We start from the raw sequence: 16,549 nt of genomic DNA on the forward strand, positions 1-16,549 counted from the left end.
TAACAATTATTGTTATCATTAGTATGGTTTTTCAAGACAGTGTTTCTATGTAGCTTTGGGTCCTGTCCTGGAACTAGTTCTTGTAGTCCAGGCTGGCCTCGAACTCATAGAGATCCACCTGCCTCTGCCTCTCAAGTGCTGGGATTAAAGGTGTGTATGACCACTATCTAGCAATAACTCAGAATTCTTTTAAAAGAAGGGATCTGCCGGACCATCCTACTCAATTCTGTGTTTTATATTGGAGCCTGGTACAAGGTTTGGGGACAGAGGCCAAGGAAGCCCAGATCCTTTCCGCAAGGGACTTTTCTCCCATTTCCTAAAGACTCTGTAGGGAAAAAAAATAGAAATAGGAGGGCTGAATGCCTGTTCACAGGAGTGTGGACGTGGGCTCAGTGTAGCCAGGACCAATGAGCAAGGGAAATTGTAACCCAATGCCAAAAAGTTTCCACCTGCAAGCGACTATTACATACCTAAGACCCCCATGGCCAGGCCCCCCAAAGCGATCCCCATGGCGTTACCCCTCTCTTCATCATCTGTGTACACGCTGGCCAGCATGCCCATTCCTAAGCAGAATAAGATCCAGTTAGCGCCCATGCTCTGGGGAGAACCAAAACATCACCCATGGCATCCTCCCTCCCAGCAGGCTGACCATCTTCCTGAGCCACTGAGACTGACGGAAATATAAGACTAGGCAGAATCCAGCAGGAAGGTGGGCACCTTCTCAAAAATCTCCTCTACCCCTCTCCACCTCCAGCCCCATCATCAGTCCGCACAAGTGGCAGACAGGCTCCCCGCCCACCGGTGTTTTCACGCCTACCAGCCACGGACGAGCAAGAGGAGCCAATTCCCTGCAGAGACCTGGCAATCAGCAGGAAAGCGTAGCTGCTGGAGAAGGCAAACACTGCCGAGAGAAGAGGCCCAAGCCCTCACGTCAAGGTCAGGCCCCGCCCACAAGACCGGAACGTCGCAACATTGCATGACCTGGACACACCCTTAAACTAAAGGGTCTATCCATGCTTGAGGCTGTGGGCTGCTCCATGAAGCGCCCCCTTCCTGTACTATTGCCGGTACAGCGTCCCTCCTCCCCCAAGTCCAGTCTGCTTCCCGGCTCACAAGAGACAGGACTTCTTCCAAGACCCACATGCAGAAGGCAAACGGCAGATACTCACTAACTGTTGAGATGAACATAATACAGAATCCAGCAAACATGGGAATAGGATAGCCAATCCTGAAAGACACAGACATGAAGAGTCCGATGACGGCTGGCTGTTTCTGTAAGGCTTTATATTAATTTTTCCAGGCGTTATCTGTCGGGGATCAGCTGGATAAGTGGTCTGTCGACTTGTCTGAAAATTCATATACTCAGTGTTTCCTACGTGACCTTTTCGTGTTTGACTGTCTTAGAATATGAATACACTTATGGGCTGCCACTGTGAATGAAAATTCCTCTGGAATAAATGTTAACACGATATTGTCAAGTAACCCCAAACATATCTAAAAGACGAAGGGCCTGTTTCTGTCATCATTGTTGTTATTATCATTAGTGTAGTCTTTGCAAGAACGTCCCCAAAGGGACATCTGTGGTCAGTCAGAGAAGCTTCCCAGACACCTCTGCCTGGAGAAAATGTCACCCCGCTTTGATAAAAGTCCATCAGATGAGTCACCTGGCAAGAGAAACAGCAACACCATGTCTAAGATGTATTAGAAATCAAGATGCTAAGATCTGCCTTTATGTTGACCACCCTGAGAAGCCATGTGTCTCATGCAAAAAGTCTAAGTCCAAGTTGTTTGTTAGGACCGACATCCAGGGAGGATTCAGGACCTATGTCCACTGAAGACCCTGGTACCCGTTCACATTGTATCAGAATGGCATATGTCTGGTTAGATACCTACCCCCTCCCCCATAACACATCCCAAGGCTAGTCTCCTTTGGTCTCCACAGACAGAAAAGGTTATCACCTTAAACCCAAATACAGAGGGGCTTTTTATAGGCAACTGTCTACCAGGGAACCTGAAACAGAAAAGATTCTTCAGAAACTTTATCTGCTCCTCACTCGTGTGTGTGTGTATGTGTGTGTGTGTGTGTGTGTGTCGGTGTGTGTGTGTGTGTGTGTGTGTGATGTTGGTCAGAAGTGACAACCTCTAGTGTCATCCACGAGAAGGCCATCTCCCTCCTTTGAAATACCTCCTACTGCCCAAGAACTCCCCAAGCAAGCTAGACTTGCTGACCGGCATGGCCCAGGAGTCCTCCGGGACCTGCTTCTCCAGGCCTGGGATTACAGCTGCATGTCATCAGGCCAAGCATAGGTTCTAGGGCCAAACTCAAGTCTTCATGCTATTAAGGAAAGTGCTTTACTGACTGAACCATCTCTATACCCTCTCTCCACTCCATTCCTTCTAAGCCATCTCCCCACCCTCTCCCCTCCATTCTGACTGGGCCATCTCTCCACCCTCTCCCCTCCATTCCTGCTGAGCCATCTCTCCACCCTCTCCCCTCCATTCCTGCTGAGCCATCTCTCCACTCTCCCCCCTCCATTCCTGCTGAGCCATCTCTCTACCCTCTCCCCTCCATTCTGCTCCATTTTCTTCTTTCCTCTGCTGTGTGGCCAGGAACACAGCAGCAGCCACCAAGAACCTCTGCCCAGGAGGTAATGCCAGGTCTGCCTAAGCTACTGCCCTGTGTTTAGTTCTTCTAACCTAGGAAACTCATAGCGTCCCAGGCCTCTTCACCCTCCTGGCATCCCAGGGTCCTGGAGAGGGAACAAATGAAGCTCAGAAAGAAGACAGTCAAGCATGCCCTGTCCAGGCCTGCATAGAAGGGTTCTTCTAGTCCAGACCATCATGCAAAGTGTCCCATCAGCACCTTCCTTTGAAGGTTTTATACCCAGTCCCATGAGCGGCCACACAGCTACCCCAATGGCTTCCTAAAAGTACCACCTCCTCATTTCACAGCTGGGGAAACCAAGACATGAAGAAGTGGCATGTCAAATGTTATCTGGGCCAACTGCTCTTGGACTATGCCCTCCTGGCCAGAGCTTTTCCTTGTGAATTTGGCAACCCCACAGGGTAAGCAGGGGTCATAGATGTGGTTTTGAATGGGATCTTTAAACAGTTCTGTTGTTACAGATTGTGTGCATGTGTGCAGGTGTGTGCCCACATAGAGCCCAGAGGAAGATGCCAGGTGTCCTGTTACATCATTTTCTGCTGTATTCCCCTGAGACAGAGGCTCTCACAAAACTCGGTGCCCACCATCTCTGCTAAGGTAGCAGAGTGGCCAAGCGGTCACCTTGGCAACACTGGTGCTCAGCCCCAAGTTAAAGAAGATTAAATGGGTACCTTGTGGGACTCCACCCTCAGACTCTCTTAGCTCTTTGTATGCCCCCCTTAGAGCATTGAGCGGTGAAGGGGACACAACAACCTTCCTCCTTCCCCACAATGTCTCTGAAATGGGCAGCTACTCAAGCGACATTAGTCACCACCCACCGAGTTTTCTCTCTTGTCTCCACTCAATGCCGTCTCAATTAAAGTATTGTCAGCAAAGCTAGACCTGCTTCAGCAAGCCTGTATCCAAATGGCCTGTTATCAACCACTTGTGAGTCATGCTGGACCACGGTCATTCTCTACACAGAACCAGGGGACAATTGACCCAATTTGAATGTGACCAAAAATCACATATTGACTCCCTCAGAAAACATCTAGAACAGTAGATGTTATACTGGCTGCACAAACTAAGGAGTAGAGAAACCTCATGCCCTAGTTTGCTTTCTAGTGCTATGGTGAGCACCATGATCAAAAGCAGCTGTGGAGGAAAGAGTTTGCTTGGCTTACAGGTCTCAATCACTGAGGGAAGTCAGGGTAAGAACCCAAGCAGGAGCAGAGGCAGGAACTACAGAGGAATGATGCTGACTGACTTGCTGTCTGTGGCTTGCTCAGCCTGCTTTCTTATACAACCCAGGGTCAGCAGTGGCCCTGGGTCCTCCCACACCAACCATTTGTCAGGAAAATGCCTGCAAAGGCTTGCTACAGGCCAGTCTGTTGAAGACAATCTAACCGAGGTTCCCTTTTCCAAGGTAACTCTAGTTGGTGTCAGACTGACACACTCTTACCAGCATGCCCTCTGACAACTGATACTTCTGTAATGCTAATTGTTCCTTTCTACAGACTCTTCTCAGCTCCCTGAGACCACACTATAGTCCCTTCAATCACTGTAAACAACAGAGAAGGATATAAATGAGAACCCGGTAGAGTGTGACCAGTCACCTGCAGAGGCCCCATCTCCCTTTCAATAATCTCTGCAACAGGAAATGAATGTCAAGAAACAGGAATATGTTAAAGTTGGTTCAGCATTTAGGAAGTGAAAGGCTTAAGTCCAGCCTTGGGTCTGCTAGAGGTTGGGCTGGATTGTGAACCACACACCTGCCTGAGCAAGTCCTTGTGCTCGCAGGAGAATGCGCTAATTCTTTTCCTGGTTCCTCCTGGCTTCAGTGTGAGAAGCCCTTTGTGAGCCCACTGTCCCCTCCCTACCCATCCCAGTGAAGTCGAGGATGGGAGATCCTTCCCTCAAACAGCTGGTTTCCCTGTCTGCTGCTTGTCTGAAAAGGTCACCGCTTCTTTCTACAAAGCGTACTTTAGAACAAGCAGCTGAAGCTGGAGGGGGAAAAAAAAAAACCATAAGATTCCAAAAAGCTTTCATGCCCTGTGGCTTCAAGCTTGTCATTCAGATGTTAGCTAAAGTCTGCAAGGAAAAACAACTGCTTTCAAATATACTAGGTAACTATGGAAATAAATGAAGCCACCGACACCAGCTTGATAAAAAGCAGACCACCCGGATAATGCCAGGCTACGAAGGAAGTGAAGGGAGTCAGCTCCCATTGGTGGAGTGGCCGCTCCTAGGCCATCTGCTAGCTCGAAACAGCACTTGATTCTAAAGACGCAGCTACTATCTAAAGTGGATGCTGAACAACTTAGGACAGGGCATCTACATCCTGGGCCGGGGACCAAAAGTCGCTCATGCTTAGCGTCTGAACTTTAACCTTTTCACTATAAGGAGAGGGGAGGAGAGTGAGCGAGAGGGGAGGAGAGAGACAGACAGAGCATACCTTTACCTGATTTATGAGAAAGAAAGGTAGCCATGTTTTTATATTGTCTGTCTACACACATACATGCATTTTATGTACAATGACAGGGTCACTAGCAGAATCCTGCTGTCTCTTTTGATATACAGTTACCATTAAGGAATAAACAGGTCAACTAGAATTATAAAACAGATCGCTTCAGCCTCCATAAGGGGAATGGAAACAAAACTCTGAGACCTTAGAAAATGCTACTTGGATTCGTGAAAGTAAGTACATGTTCCAAAGGTGAGGCATCCTTCCTTTTCTTTCCTGTCACACAGTGGCCAGGAATATACAGTAGCCCAAGTATAAATGAAACAGGAAAAATGAAAGGTAGCCAAGGCTTGCCCAAAATGGTTGCTCTGTGTCCTTAAAATTCAGTATGAGACAGTACCCCAATATTTCAAACAACAGACAAGGCACCCATTATCGCTGTCACCACATAAAAGCCACTGTGCTGATGCCGCCTTGGTCACGAATAACCAAGTGGGAGTGGAGACGGTGATTGAGGTGTCTGGGCTCACAGTGGACTCCTCTGAAGCTAACACAAGACAGGCATTAGAGAGGGGGATTCCTCTAGACAGATTTCTCCATTTAGACTTAGGTGTGTCTAAGTCTGGGCCAGCTCACGTCTGGAGCTGGGCAAGGCCCAGGTGGGAAAGACTAGGACTGTCTTAGTATCTAAATTCCCCACACAAGGAGTAAAAAGTATGCCTTTACCCATTCTGTTTGGCCCAGAAGGGGCCCAAGGAGATGTTAAAGAGTAACAATTTTAGACCTGTGCTAAAACTACAAACTGTATCCTATGGAGCAGGAAATAGAAACAAAGTGTGTCTGCTCTGTCACAAGACACGAATGTGAGCGCTTCTTCCTCCTGTACCATACACCCCTCTCCCTCTAACACTCTAGGACTGGCTTCTAATAAAGCCGACAAGGTGTTCTCACTGCTTTGTCACCAGGAATCTCGGTGCCACCATTCGCTCCCATTTGGGCAGGCGTGATTACGGCACAAAATGTGAGTTACACTCAACACGTTCAGCTCCTGGTGTCTGTCAGCATTAAAACGCTGTTTACAGCACGGAAGACGTGAGCCATACCTCTTGTTGGTGGCCGAAAGTGGGATCGGAACAAATGACATCAAGACTGTTTGCAGTGCCTCCCGTGAAGACTGGAAGGACTACCCGGATGAACTTGTCCTTCATTGTTAGTCACCATCAGAACAATGGTGAGGAGCAGGGCCTGTGAGCGGCCAGAGGAGCGGCAAGTCTCTAATCTGCATCTCCTGGGCTCAGAAAGTGATTTTTAAAATTTACAAACTACAATAATCTTGAAGGGATAACAGAGTTCACCTGATCGCTCCACATCAGTCAATATGAAAATGTTTGCATTCCTGCGTTCCCAGGCAGCACAAGAAACCAAAAAGATAAAAATCATGTTTTAAACTTAATGCAATGCCCGGGTAAGCAATTAGGGTTTGCTCTGTCTCATTTGCAGAGCAGATCGCTCACTGTAAGATTAGATGGCAGTTCACAAGCTCAAAGTAAAATCGGGATTTTCTTGGAAAGCAGTCTGAGACACAGACACAAGTAGCTTCAATCCTAAGCTTTAGGGCAGTGGTTCTCAACCTTTCTAATGCCGTGATGCTGAGACCCTTTCATGCCTTTCTTTATGTTGTGGTGCCCCCAAACCATAAAATTATTCTGTTGCTGCTTCATAACTATAATTTTGCTGCTGTTGTGAGGTCAATGTAAATACCCAGGTTTCTGGATGTTCTTAGTTGACCCTGTGACAGGGTTGTTTGATCCCAGGGTCACGACCCACACGATGAGAACCTCACCTTTAGGGGATGGTTAAGAGGGGAAAGTCTCACTGGCTTTAAACAAGCTGCTTCTCAAAGACATGAGTAAAATTTAATGTTTTAATTTAATAGGTTTTAATACCTATATTGGGATTTTGAAAGTGGTTTGTTTGTGACTCCCATTTGGAGGACCGGAATTTTACCTCATTTCAGCAAGCTGGCTAAGTATTTCCCAGTGCCTAGTCATGTTCCCGCCTAAGTGATTAGCAGGGCATTCTTACAATAATGTCCTCAATTTTCCCATATAGTATTCGAGCTGCTTGCTCTGTCAGAACACCGAACCCTGAGCCATTTTTCTGTAATTATACCAGACGCATTTAAAGAACTGCTCTTGGTCTCGAGAAAGAAAAGAAACAAACCCGTGACTCCGGAGCTCTGTTTGGTTTTGTCCTGGAGGACAGAGGAGGGGCAGAATGTCAGGTCCATAATGGGGCCTCTCAGTGGGTGCACACTCAGCCGTGCCCAGGTTTATCTGCTTGGCACGCTTTGTATGGAAGCCGCGCAGTATTCCTCGGAAGACAGGAGGGCTGGCTGGCGCCTTGGTGGTTAAGACAGGCTTGGGAGCAGGACCCAGCCCACAATATCACACTGCATCAGAAGTGAGCTCTCTGTGTTTCTCTGTGAGTGCAACAGCGGCAGCCTAAGCACAGCTGGTGCTGGGGACAGCAAACCTGTCATAGCCTCTGTGATCCCTCTGAGGTCACCCCAGGCCTTCTCAGCTCACAGACCTTGAAACCCAGAGAAGCACAGGGTTCTACTCTTACTGGGCCTTTGCTTAGCTCTCTGCTGTAGTTGGTATCATCAATGCTTTATAGCATTTGAGTATGGGACCCACACTTTGCACTGTACCCCACAAACTGTCTGGCCACTCTTGCTCCCTACTGCTTGGTTCACAGATTTTTCATTGTGTGACTCCAGGACCTGAAATAACTCACTTCTCCTATAGTAAAACCCGTGTCTCTGGTCTAGCACCTGGGGCCTTGTAGCTTCACCTTTGGACCCCTTCTTGATCTCTCCTTAGCCCCTCCCTGTTAGCATCACCCCATCCTCTAAGCTCTTGTCCTGGCCTTTTCTTGTCTGTGTTACTGCTATGGACTTGAAATAATGGCCACTCCCCTCTCTGCCACTGTAAGAAGAAGAGACAGAATCTTGCTTATGTAGCTCAGGCGAGACTGTTTACTATGTAACCTAGACTGGCCTTATCTCAAGGTGGTCCTCCTGGATCCGTCTCCTCTATGACGGAATTATAACCTAACTCCACTAACAGCTGACATCTTCAGGATGTCAGTATCCTGGGCTTTGAGTCTCCAAGTACAAGACAGAACCAGAACCTTGGCTGTAGCAGGACACTTGCTGATGGCTGCCAACAATGGAGAAAAAGATGCCAAAGAATTCATAACCACTAGGTTAACTCAAAACCAACTTCAGCAGCTTGGGTTCTCAGACAATAGTCTCCATTCTCTTCCCGGGGAGTGTGGGGGGAAATGGAGTGTCCCGCCTCCCCCTCCCCCAATGCTAGGATTACAGTCACAGGTTAGGCTTACCCATTTATGCAGCACTGGAGACTGAACCCAGGGCTTTCTGTATACTAGGTGAGCACTCTACCTGTTGGGCTACAGTCCCAGCCCTAACCTTAGCTTTCTCTAACCAACCACAGAGGCGGGAATCCACCTGACCACAAGGGCAATGACCCTGCGATCCAAGAGCAGCCTCGACAAAATCAAACTGAGCATTTAGAAGAACCAATGTTTTCTTCCCTCTTCTGGCATGTTTCCCATATTAGTACTTTTGAGGCAACAGGTGGAAAGACAGGTGGAGCCAATATGGAATTCTGGTTTCTGAGGATGAACTTACTGTGTTCAGGTGTTTGTTTCCCTGGTCCATCATCCCCCAGTTCTCCACATTCTGACAAATGAGCAAGCAGCAGAATGCAAGCAACTGGAAAGAGCATAATCTCACTCTCCGTCGGAGGCACACAGCTTACCTGTTGGTCAGCAGTCCTATGAATGGGTTGGTAAGGAGCTGGACGGTGGCTTTGGAGGCAAACAGCAACCCAACTTGCACATTTTCATTCAGGAGGTCTTTGTCTTCGCTCGGACAGTCAGAAGGGACAGTGGATGTGTTGGCCACCATGTGCTGTGTGGCAATGGTCTTGTATGGCTGCTCCCCTGGGAAGCCCCCTGTGGCATTCCCAGTGGAATTCCCAGTGAATGAAATGGTAGAGTTGTCATAGTAGGAGAATATGCCCTGGATGCTTCCCAAGGTGGAGGCTGTGAGTGCTGGCTTAGTGGTCTGGATTTCTGTAGTGTTTTTCTCATGCTTAATGCTGTACAGGTAACTGGGGATGATGGGAACTGGGTGGGGACAAGGGTGGGGAGAGAAATAATTATCACATCAGAACCTTTTCCGAGACAAAAGCCATCAAAATTAAGGTCGTGTGAAAGGCCAAATGAAACCCAGAAAAGTGGGCCATGTACCCCAGAAGAGGAAACCATGTTCAGAAGACATGCTGGAACAGTTTCATGTTGCTTAGTCTGAGAGAGAAGGAGAGAGAGAGAGAGAGAGACAGAGAGACAGAGAGAGAGACAGAGAGACAGAGAGAGAGACAGAGACAGAGAGATTCTGAGGGTCCCACCATGCCCACAGGGTAGCGACTGTGCCCACATGACTGGACACAGAGATGTCTGTCTTTTATAGGGTTTTTCATTATAGCATTCCTTCAGAGGACTATGCTGGAAAGACAGAACACTCTCTGAAGTAAGTCAGTCCTGACCTGGGGTCAGAGAGGTTGGACAGACTTTGAAATGGATAAAGAAAGGAAATGGACATTTAAATTCCATTATGTTCTTGGGTGTAGGGGAGAAAACCAACCCTTGCAGACAGTGATAAACTGGACATTCTCAACAGACCAACTCTACCGTGTGATTGGGGATCTATCTGCAGGTTTTCATGGCCCTCACTGAGAATCCCTTAGACTTCTATCATGGAAAAGCAAAGCTGCCTAACATTCTAGAAGCTCTGAGCACACCAGGAACGTGTGGGGGCATTGGAGGCAAAGGCCAGCTGAAACCCTGATGCCCTGAGCTGAAAATGCCATGGAGATCCTCTCAGAGCCTGCAAGTGGGGGGGGGGGGGAATGACTCACCACATGAGAGTCTGAATGAAAACCAAATATTTCTGTTTCACTGAAGTTGGATTTCGAAAAGCACATTAGGTCTTTTGCCATGCTAACCCTCAAGCAAAGCACCTTGGCTTTCAGCTTTTTTTTCCCCCTCATTTGTTGTGTATTCGTCTTGGATTTTTTGTTTTAAGATAGGCCACATGTAGCCCAGGTTGACCTTAGTCTGAGGGGCAAAGAGGCCTGGTTTTGAACCATTCGGTCTGAACCTGTCATTTTAGGAGGAGGTATCGTACATTGGCAGTCGCTCCCTCACACACCTTCAGAGCTAGATGGCGACTTGCTCACTCGGTCCTCCACCAATGGTTCACCCACCTTTCAGTGGCCTAGTAACTAGAGCGCAGCAACAGCTCAGCACATTGCTTCACTTAGACAGAAATCTTTTTCATCGCAGTCAAAGTGGGCAAAGGGAAGCAGGCAGTTATCAGGAGGAAACACAACTTCTGCTGCTTATCGGGTGTCATGGGTTTTGACCTGCCTTCCAGGAAAGCAAAGCCACAAGTGCAGCTCCCAGGAGCAGAGGACGAAGCGGGCTGGTATTCAAGGATGGGTTTTTGTTTTGTTTTATACAGCTCCTTCAACTTTTGGGGCCGGCAGAGCTGCTCAGATAAACTGGGGTATGTGGGGTGTGGAGGACAGGTTGCCGGGGACGAGCTGCCTGGACCCGGACTAGGGGTGCCGGGGAGCAGGGGCTAGATGATGAGGATGAGGTATTGGGGATACAGTGCCAGGGCCAGGGTTGCTGAGGACCGGCGCCAGGGACCCAGTGTCACGGACAGGGATGTCGGGGATCGGATGGCTGGGACGCGAGGGCCGTACGTACCCACGACGGTGAGCAGCATGTTGTCCAGCAGCAGCGCGAGGAACACGATGAACAGGATCAGCTTGCGCGAGTGGCGGCTGTCCCGCAGCCATCGCAGCAGACCCAGCTCGCTCAGGGCCATGGCTCTGCTGTGCTGCAGGTGCGGGTGCGGTCAGTGACTGGGACAGCCAAGGTCCCGCGCCACACGAAGCACAAGGAGTCGCGTCTACCAACGGTGGCGCGGGACGACCGGGAGCACCTGGCTCCGCTCACGCGTCCGGATAAACGTCCCTAGGAGAGCCTCCAGAGCCGTCGGGGACCAGACCTGGGACCCGGGACGCTGCCCCTCACAGCCGCGCCCAAGACCCCCCGCTCAGCTTTGGGTCCCGGGATCCCTGGACCCCGCCCACTGCCTTAGAGGATCCCAGAGGGGGTCTCTGTCCTCCCGGGTCTCGCGTACCTCCCGGTCGCCTGAGAATGCCTGCTGGGTTCTTGCTCCACACTGCCCGGCCTCTGTCCGTGCGTCCCTGTGGCTCCAGGTCGCCTTCTCCGCCCCAGCGCCCCAGAGCCCTGCTCAGTTTACCCAGTCCGGCTCTGACGTCACGGACAGCGCGGAGCGGGGGCGGGGGGCTGGGGCGCTGGCCTCCGCCCACCCAGAGCCGCCTCTTGTCCCCAGCCTGGACTCTGTCACGCGCCAACCCTGGCGGACTTCGGAGACTTGTGTAGGGAAGGAGTGGGGAGGGGAGTCGAGAAGGGAGCTGCAGGGGCTTCAGAGGACAGCGTCAGGGGTTCAGAACAAGGAGTCAAGGGTCCCTGGCGAAAGAGTCATGGCCAAGGGTGTGCAGGTACTCGGACTTTCTTCTATCTCCAGGAGAGGCCAGAAGAAATTGTGTGGGTCTTTGAGCCACCATGTCCATAAAGTGGCCGGAGATGGTATGAATGAAGGCTGTGGGATGTGCCCAGGGTCAGAGTGCAGCTGGGAGGCTAGAGCTCTGGGCACCTTCGAGTGAGACGGAAACAAAGGGAAGGAGGACAAGGAGGGAATGAAGGCAAGTGAAGACCCCCAGGGTGGAGCCCATGTTTAAGAAAGTGGGGCAGCCGGTTTGGGACTCAGGGGCCACCAAGAGCATCCTTGGGTGGGCAGGAGAGCCTGGAACTAGGAGAGCGTGTGGCTAAGGGTGTTTGCCACCTTGATAAAGGAGCCTTCTGTGCTATGCCTGGGGTATGATTTGGTGGTTAAACGTGGCAGAGTCCCTGAGCCACCGACTTGCTCCACATACAAGCATGCAATATTTGGTTAGGAATGTGCCTGTGATAGAGAGTAGAGAAACATCTACACACACACACACACACACACACACACACACACACACACACACAGCGGGTTGGTTTGCAATCTTTGGTTAGGAATGTGCCTGTGATAGAGAGTAGAGAAACATCTACACACACACACACACACACACACACACACACACACACACACACACACACGGCGGGTTGGTTTCTGATGCTCCTCTGTGAGGCCAGAGGCTGAGAGCATCCCTGTTACTGTTACAAGCTCTCTCTCAGCAGAGGAGTCTGGCCGTGTTTTGTTCATGTTCATCGGTTGTCAGCAGGAGCCTGCGTGGAGCAGCCTTGTAATGTCTGGTCCTCCCTACTCTCTCCACTTCTCTTTCTTTTGGAGAAAGACCCTCTGCGCTCCCCACTGTTACCCTCCCCCCATGATGAAAGATGGATGGATGGGAAAAGTAGGTCAGTGACACGGGCCTCTGGAAAAATCTCAGAATGTGTGAAACTTAAATATTAAACAGGGAGGGAGGTGGAGACTACTCAGGAGGAGAAAGCAGATGGCAGGAATCTAAACTATGGAGGGATGGAATTTATGGAGCGCCCAGTGTGTTGGCTCTGGAGCTGCTGGGCTCTGACCTGGGCCACAGGGCTAGCATGTAAGCACTCAAGTGCTGGGACCCCAACCTGATAGTTCCTGGATTATTGAACCATGGCAGATTATGTAGGCTTGCCCACCTTGTTTCTCCCAGCTCTGCAATGAGGATATCCACAGAACCCCCTGCTTGATGGTAGTGAGAATTAGTGTCACAGGATGACACACACACAGAGCCCAGCCATCCGTTCAGCCAGATGAGTGCAGCCAACAGCGGCACCATGGCGGATTCTGGAGAGACAGTAATGACCAGAGGAGACCAAGTCGTCCCATTCAGACATTAATGAAGTAGCCATTTTGCAATGGGGGGATGGTTGACATGCAAGAAGCAACACAAAACTCCATCTCAGCTTCCCAGAGGAATGTGGTTCTGGGGAGCATTCCAGATCCACAGGACTCGACACAGATGGGGTCTCAAACTTTTAATACCCCTCAAAATCTCTTTGTTAAGATTTAGAAATGTTAAAAAAAAAGATTTAGAAATGTTTTCTTCTGTGTATGAGTGTTTTGCCTACATGTAAGTATGTACTCCACTCACGCCCATGGTACCATAGGTGACCAGAAGAGGGCATCAGATCTCCTGGAATCCTAGTTAGTGAACCTTTAGGTGGGTCCTGGGAGCCAAACCATGTGCTGAGTTTAACTGCTCTTAACTTCTGAACTCTATCCAAAGTGCTCCAGGAAAATCCTTAAAAAAAAAGAAAATCCCTTAAAAAAATAAAAGTTAGGTTGGTGGTGTCTGAAATGGTCTCTTTAATCACAGATTAAAATATTTTGGGATATATTATAAATATTAGCATTATATATAAAACTATCATAGTGCTTTTTTAAAAATGTATCCAGCAGAGTATAAATATGAAAATGTAAAACCACCCTATTGACTTAAATAGGCAGACATGTTTCTCTTTAACAGTTAAAAAATTTACATTGTGTCCTGTCCTGGTTACTTTTATAAGCTTGAGAGAATGTAAAATCATTCCAGAAGGGAATCTCAGAAAAAATTACCTAAGTTAGATTGGCCTTATGGGCATGTATATGAGGATTATTTTGTTATGTTGTTACCTGAGGTGGGAAGACCCCCCCTCTCCCATGTGGATTTCACCATTCTCTATGCAGGGGATCCTAGTTCTTTACCCTTCAAGGAGGATGTCACGTGACAGCTGATTCAAGTTCAGCGAGCTTCTCCACAGTGTGGACTATCACCTGCGGTGGAGACCAAAACAGACCCTTGTAGAATACTATTTTAAGATGTGTTACATTTGTTTACTCTGTGGAAAATTTGTTTAATGATGCAAAGATGTGTTGCATTCCTTTCTGTTGCAGTTGTTTAACTCTGTGAAGCTGTGTTACTTTGCCTGTTTAAAACACCTGATTGGCCTAACAAAGAGCTGAACGGACAATAGCAAGGCAGGAGAAAGGATTGGCAGGACTGGCAGGCAGAGAGAATAAATAGGAAGAGAGATCTTGGCGGAGCAAGGAAAGAAGGGGCCAGCCACACACCTATACACCCAGAAATAGAATAAGAAGGAAAGAAAAGATATTCAGAAACAGAGAAAGGAAAACATCCAGAGGCAAAAGGTAGTTGGGATAAGTTAAGAAAAGCTGGCTAGAAACAAGCCAAACTAAGAGCGGACATTTATACAAAAATAAATGAATAAATAAGTAATAAGCCTTCATGTGTATTTATTTGGGAGCTGGGTGGTGGGCCCCAAGAGATTAAGAAAACACCTGCAGACCCTTACATTGCCTTTGCCAGGGTAACTTATTAAGATGACAGCAAATGCTTTACAACTTCAAAGTGTTCTTGCTTTCTTCCAACAAAATTGTGTCCTCCTTTGATGTTTCTGAAGTTTAGTTCCTTTGTTCATCACCCCATCTCTCATGTGAACTGAAATATGTAAATAATGCATTAACTTTTAATTTTTTTTTCTTATGGCCATAAGGCTCTAAACATCTCCGTTCCATCCAGGATGGTGTGATTATAATTACTAATGATTACTGATTATCAACGATATCCCATATATACTATGAATTTAATGAATAATTACCAAACATAGCAAAAAAACTGAACTAGACATGCATTGCTCTGGACATGTGTGATGGTACAACTCAAACTCCCAACCTTTGGGAGACTGGAGCAGGAGGATGGAGAGTTCAGTCACTGCCCTTGCTAGTTTGTGAGATTTGTGAGATTGTTGTGTATGTGATGTTTCCAGAGAGGTTTCTAACTAAGAAGGGATGATCCACTCTGAATACGGGTGATACTAACCCACGGGTTGGAACCGTAGTGTTTGCCACATTTTCAGCTCATGGCTGAGAGGAATACAGTTCACCATGGTAAAGGCGTGGTGGTTGGAGCATCAGGCAACTTGTCTCGCTTTGGACTAATCTTTCCTTTCCATTCCCCTCTCATCTCTTGTGGGATAGCAATGCTTATTCTATGCCATTGTACATCGGATGTATGCAATTTGTTTTACAGGGTGTTTTTGAGGCAGGATCCCACTATTGAGTTCTGTCTGGTTTGGAACTTGCTATGTTGACCACACTGGTCTTGAAATCTGTCTGTCTCTGCCTCCCAAGTGCTGGTATTCAAGGCACATACTACCATGCCCACATTTTTGTTTGTTTGTGTTTTACATTGTATTTAGTTAACTATTGTGTGTAGAAGTACAGCATATATGAGGATTGAATGCAGACGCTTAAATGAAATTCCACACTAGCTCAGAATTGAGTAAAATAGTGGGTTATTTATTTAGGAGTAGACTCACAGATTACAGTCCTCTGCTGAAACAGGGAACAGCAACCGAATCCTGTAGCCAGAAGAGAGGCCAGACACATACTTTATATGGGCATAAATAGGTATAAGAGGCTGCATCCAAGTGGGCTGGTAACTTAAAGGCTACTGAATATAGGAATTCCTACAGCACCTCCCCTTTTTGTTTAAATAAGAAAGTCCTAAGCCTAATACAAAATTATATACAATTAGAACAAATATCAGGTATAAAAATTAGAATTACAACCAGCATAAACAATATTGAGCAAGAAACATGTGATAAATGTTTCAATAATTATCCTATCCTCATGAGTTTAAGTATTCTATAATAGATAACTTGGCAAGTCAAGAGGGCAAAGTAACTACAGCTATCTAGTCTTCAACCCCATTGAAGACCCAAGAAGGGAAATAATATTACTTGAGTAAACAGGAAGTGCAATCAAGCAACTTCCAAAACGTGCAACAAATGACAGACAGCTGGATACCTGGGCAATCACTCAAAGTCTGGTTTACAAAGTTGGAGCAACCAACTTTGGCTAAGGCCTAGAGTAACAGACAGAGCATTTTCAGAGGGAGGAAAATTTTCAAAACTCTTACCCTGTCTTGGCAAGATTCGACAGTCTTTTTGTCTTGTATCCTGCTTGTTCTGGCCAGACATCATGCATTTTGTCAGTGGTTGGAGCATGGGCAGTTCCTTGCCCAAAGGTCTTTGGTGCTCAACAGCCTCTCGGGAATAGATCGGTGCTGCCAGTAGCAATTGTGTCTCCCGTCAACAGAACCCTAAGTTATTTAGATGCTATATTCTCTTAAACGCCAAATGCTCTTTAAAGTGTTTGAAGATTACTTATCTGTGCATAATACAATCTCTATGTATCTAAAGAA

The 16,549-nt window shown here is 47.7% G+C and overlaps 1 protein-coding gene across 3 annotated transcripts in view; it reads right to left on the reverse strand.

The window, feature by feature from the left end:
- Slc18a2 (solute carrier family 18 member A2) overlaps positions 1 to 11,505 on the reverse strand; it is a 33,898-nt gene extending 22,393 nt beyond the window's left edge. Inside the window, exons 1-6 of one of the 3 annotated variants that reach the window (XM_050145180.1) lie at positions 11,413 to 11,505; positions 10,974 to 11,243; positions 8,957 to 9,326; positions 1,170 to 1,228; positions 818 to 901; positions 471 to 563 (exon numbers count right to left, since the gene is read on the reverse strand). In XM_050145180.1, coding sequence (XP_050001137.1) covers positions 471 to 563; positions 818 to 901; positions 1,170 to 1,228; positions 8,957 to 9,326; positions 10,974 to 11,094 — 727 coding nt within the window. In that variant the 5' untranslated portion in view covers positions 11,095 to 11,243; positions 11,413 to 11,505. The remainder of the gene's footprint in view (positions 1 to 470; positions 564 to 817; positions 902 to 1,169; positions 1,229 to 8,956; positions 9,327 to 10,973; positions 11,244 to 11,412) is intronic. The other 2 variants (XM_050145173.1, XM_050145186.1) reach the window with 2 other exon arrangements.
- Positions 11,506 to 16,549: the final 5,044 nt, after the last annotated feature.

The sequence above is a fragment of the Alexandromys fortis genome, unplaced genomic scaffold (assembly GCF_014885135.2).
Source record: "Alexandromys fortis isolate MF-2015 unplaced genomic scaffold, M_Fortis_MF-2015_v1.1 scaffold_16, whole genome shotgun sequence".
Classification (NCBI taxonomy): Eukaryota; Metazoa; Chordata; class Mammalia; order Rodentia; family Cricetidae; genus Alexandromys; species Alexandromys fortis.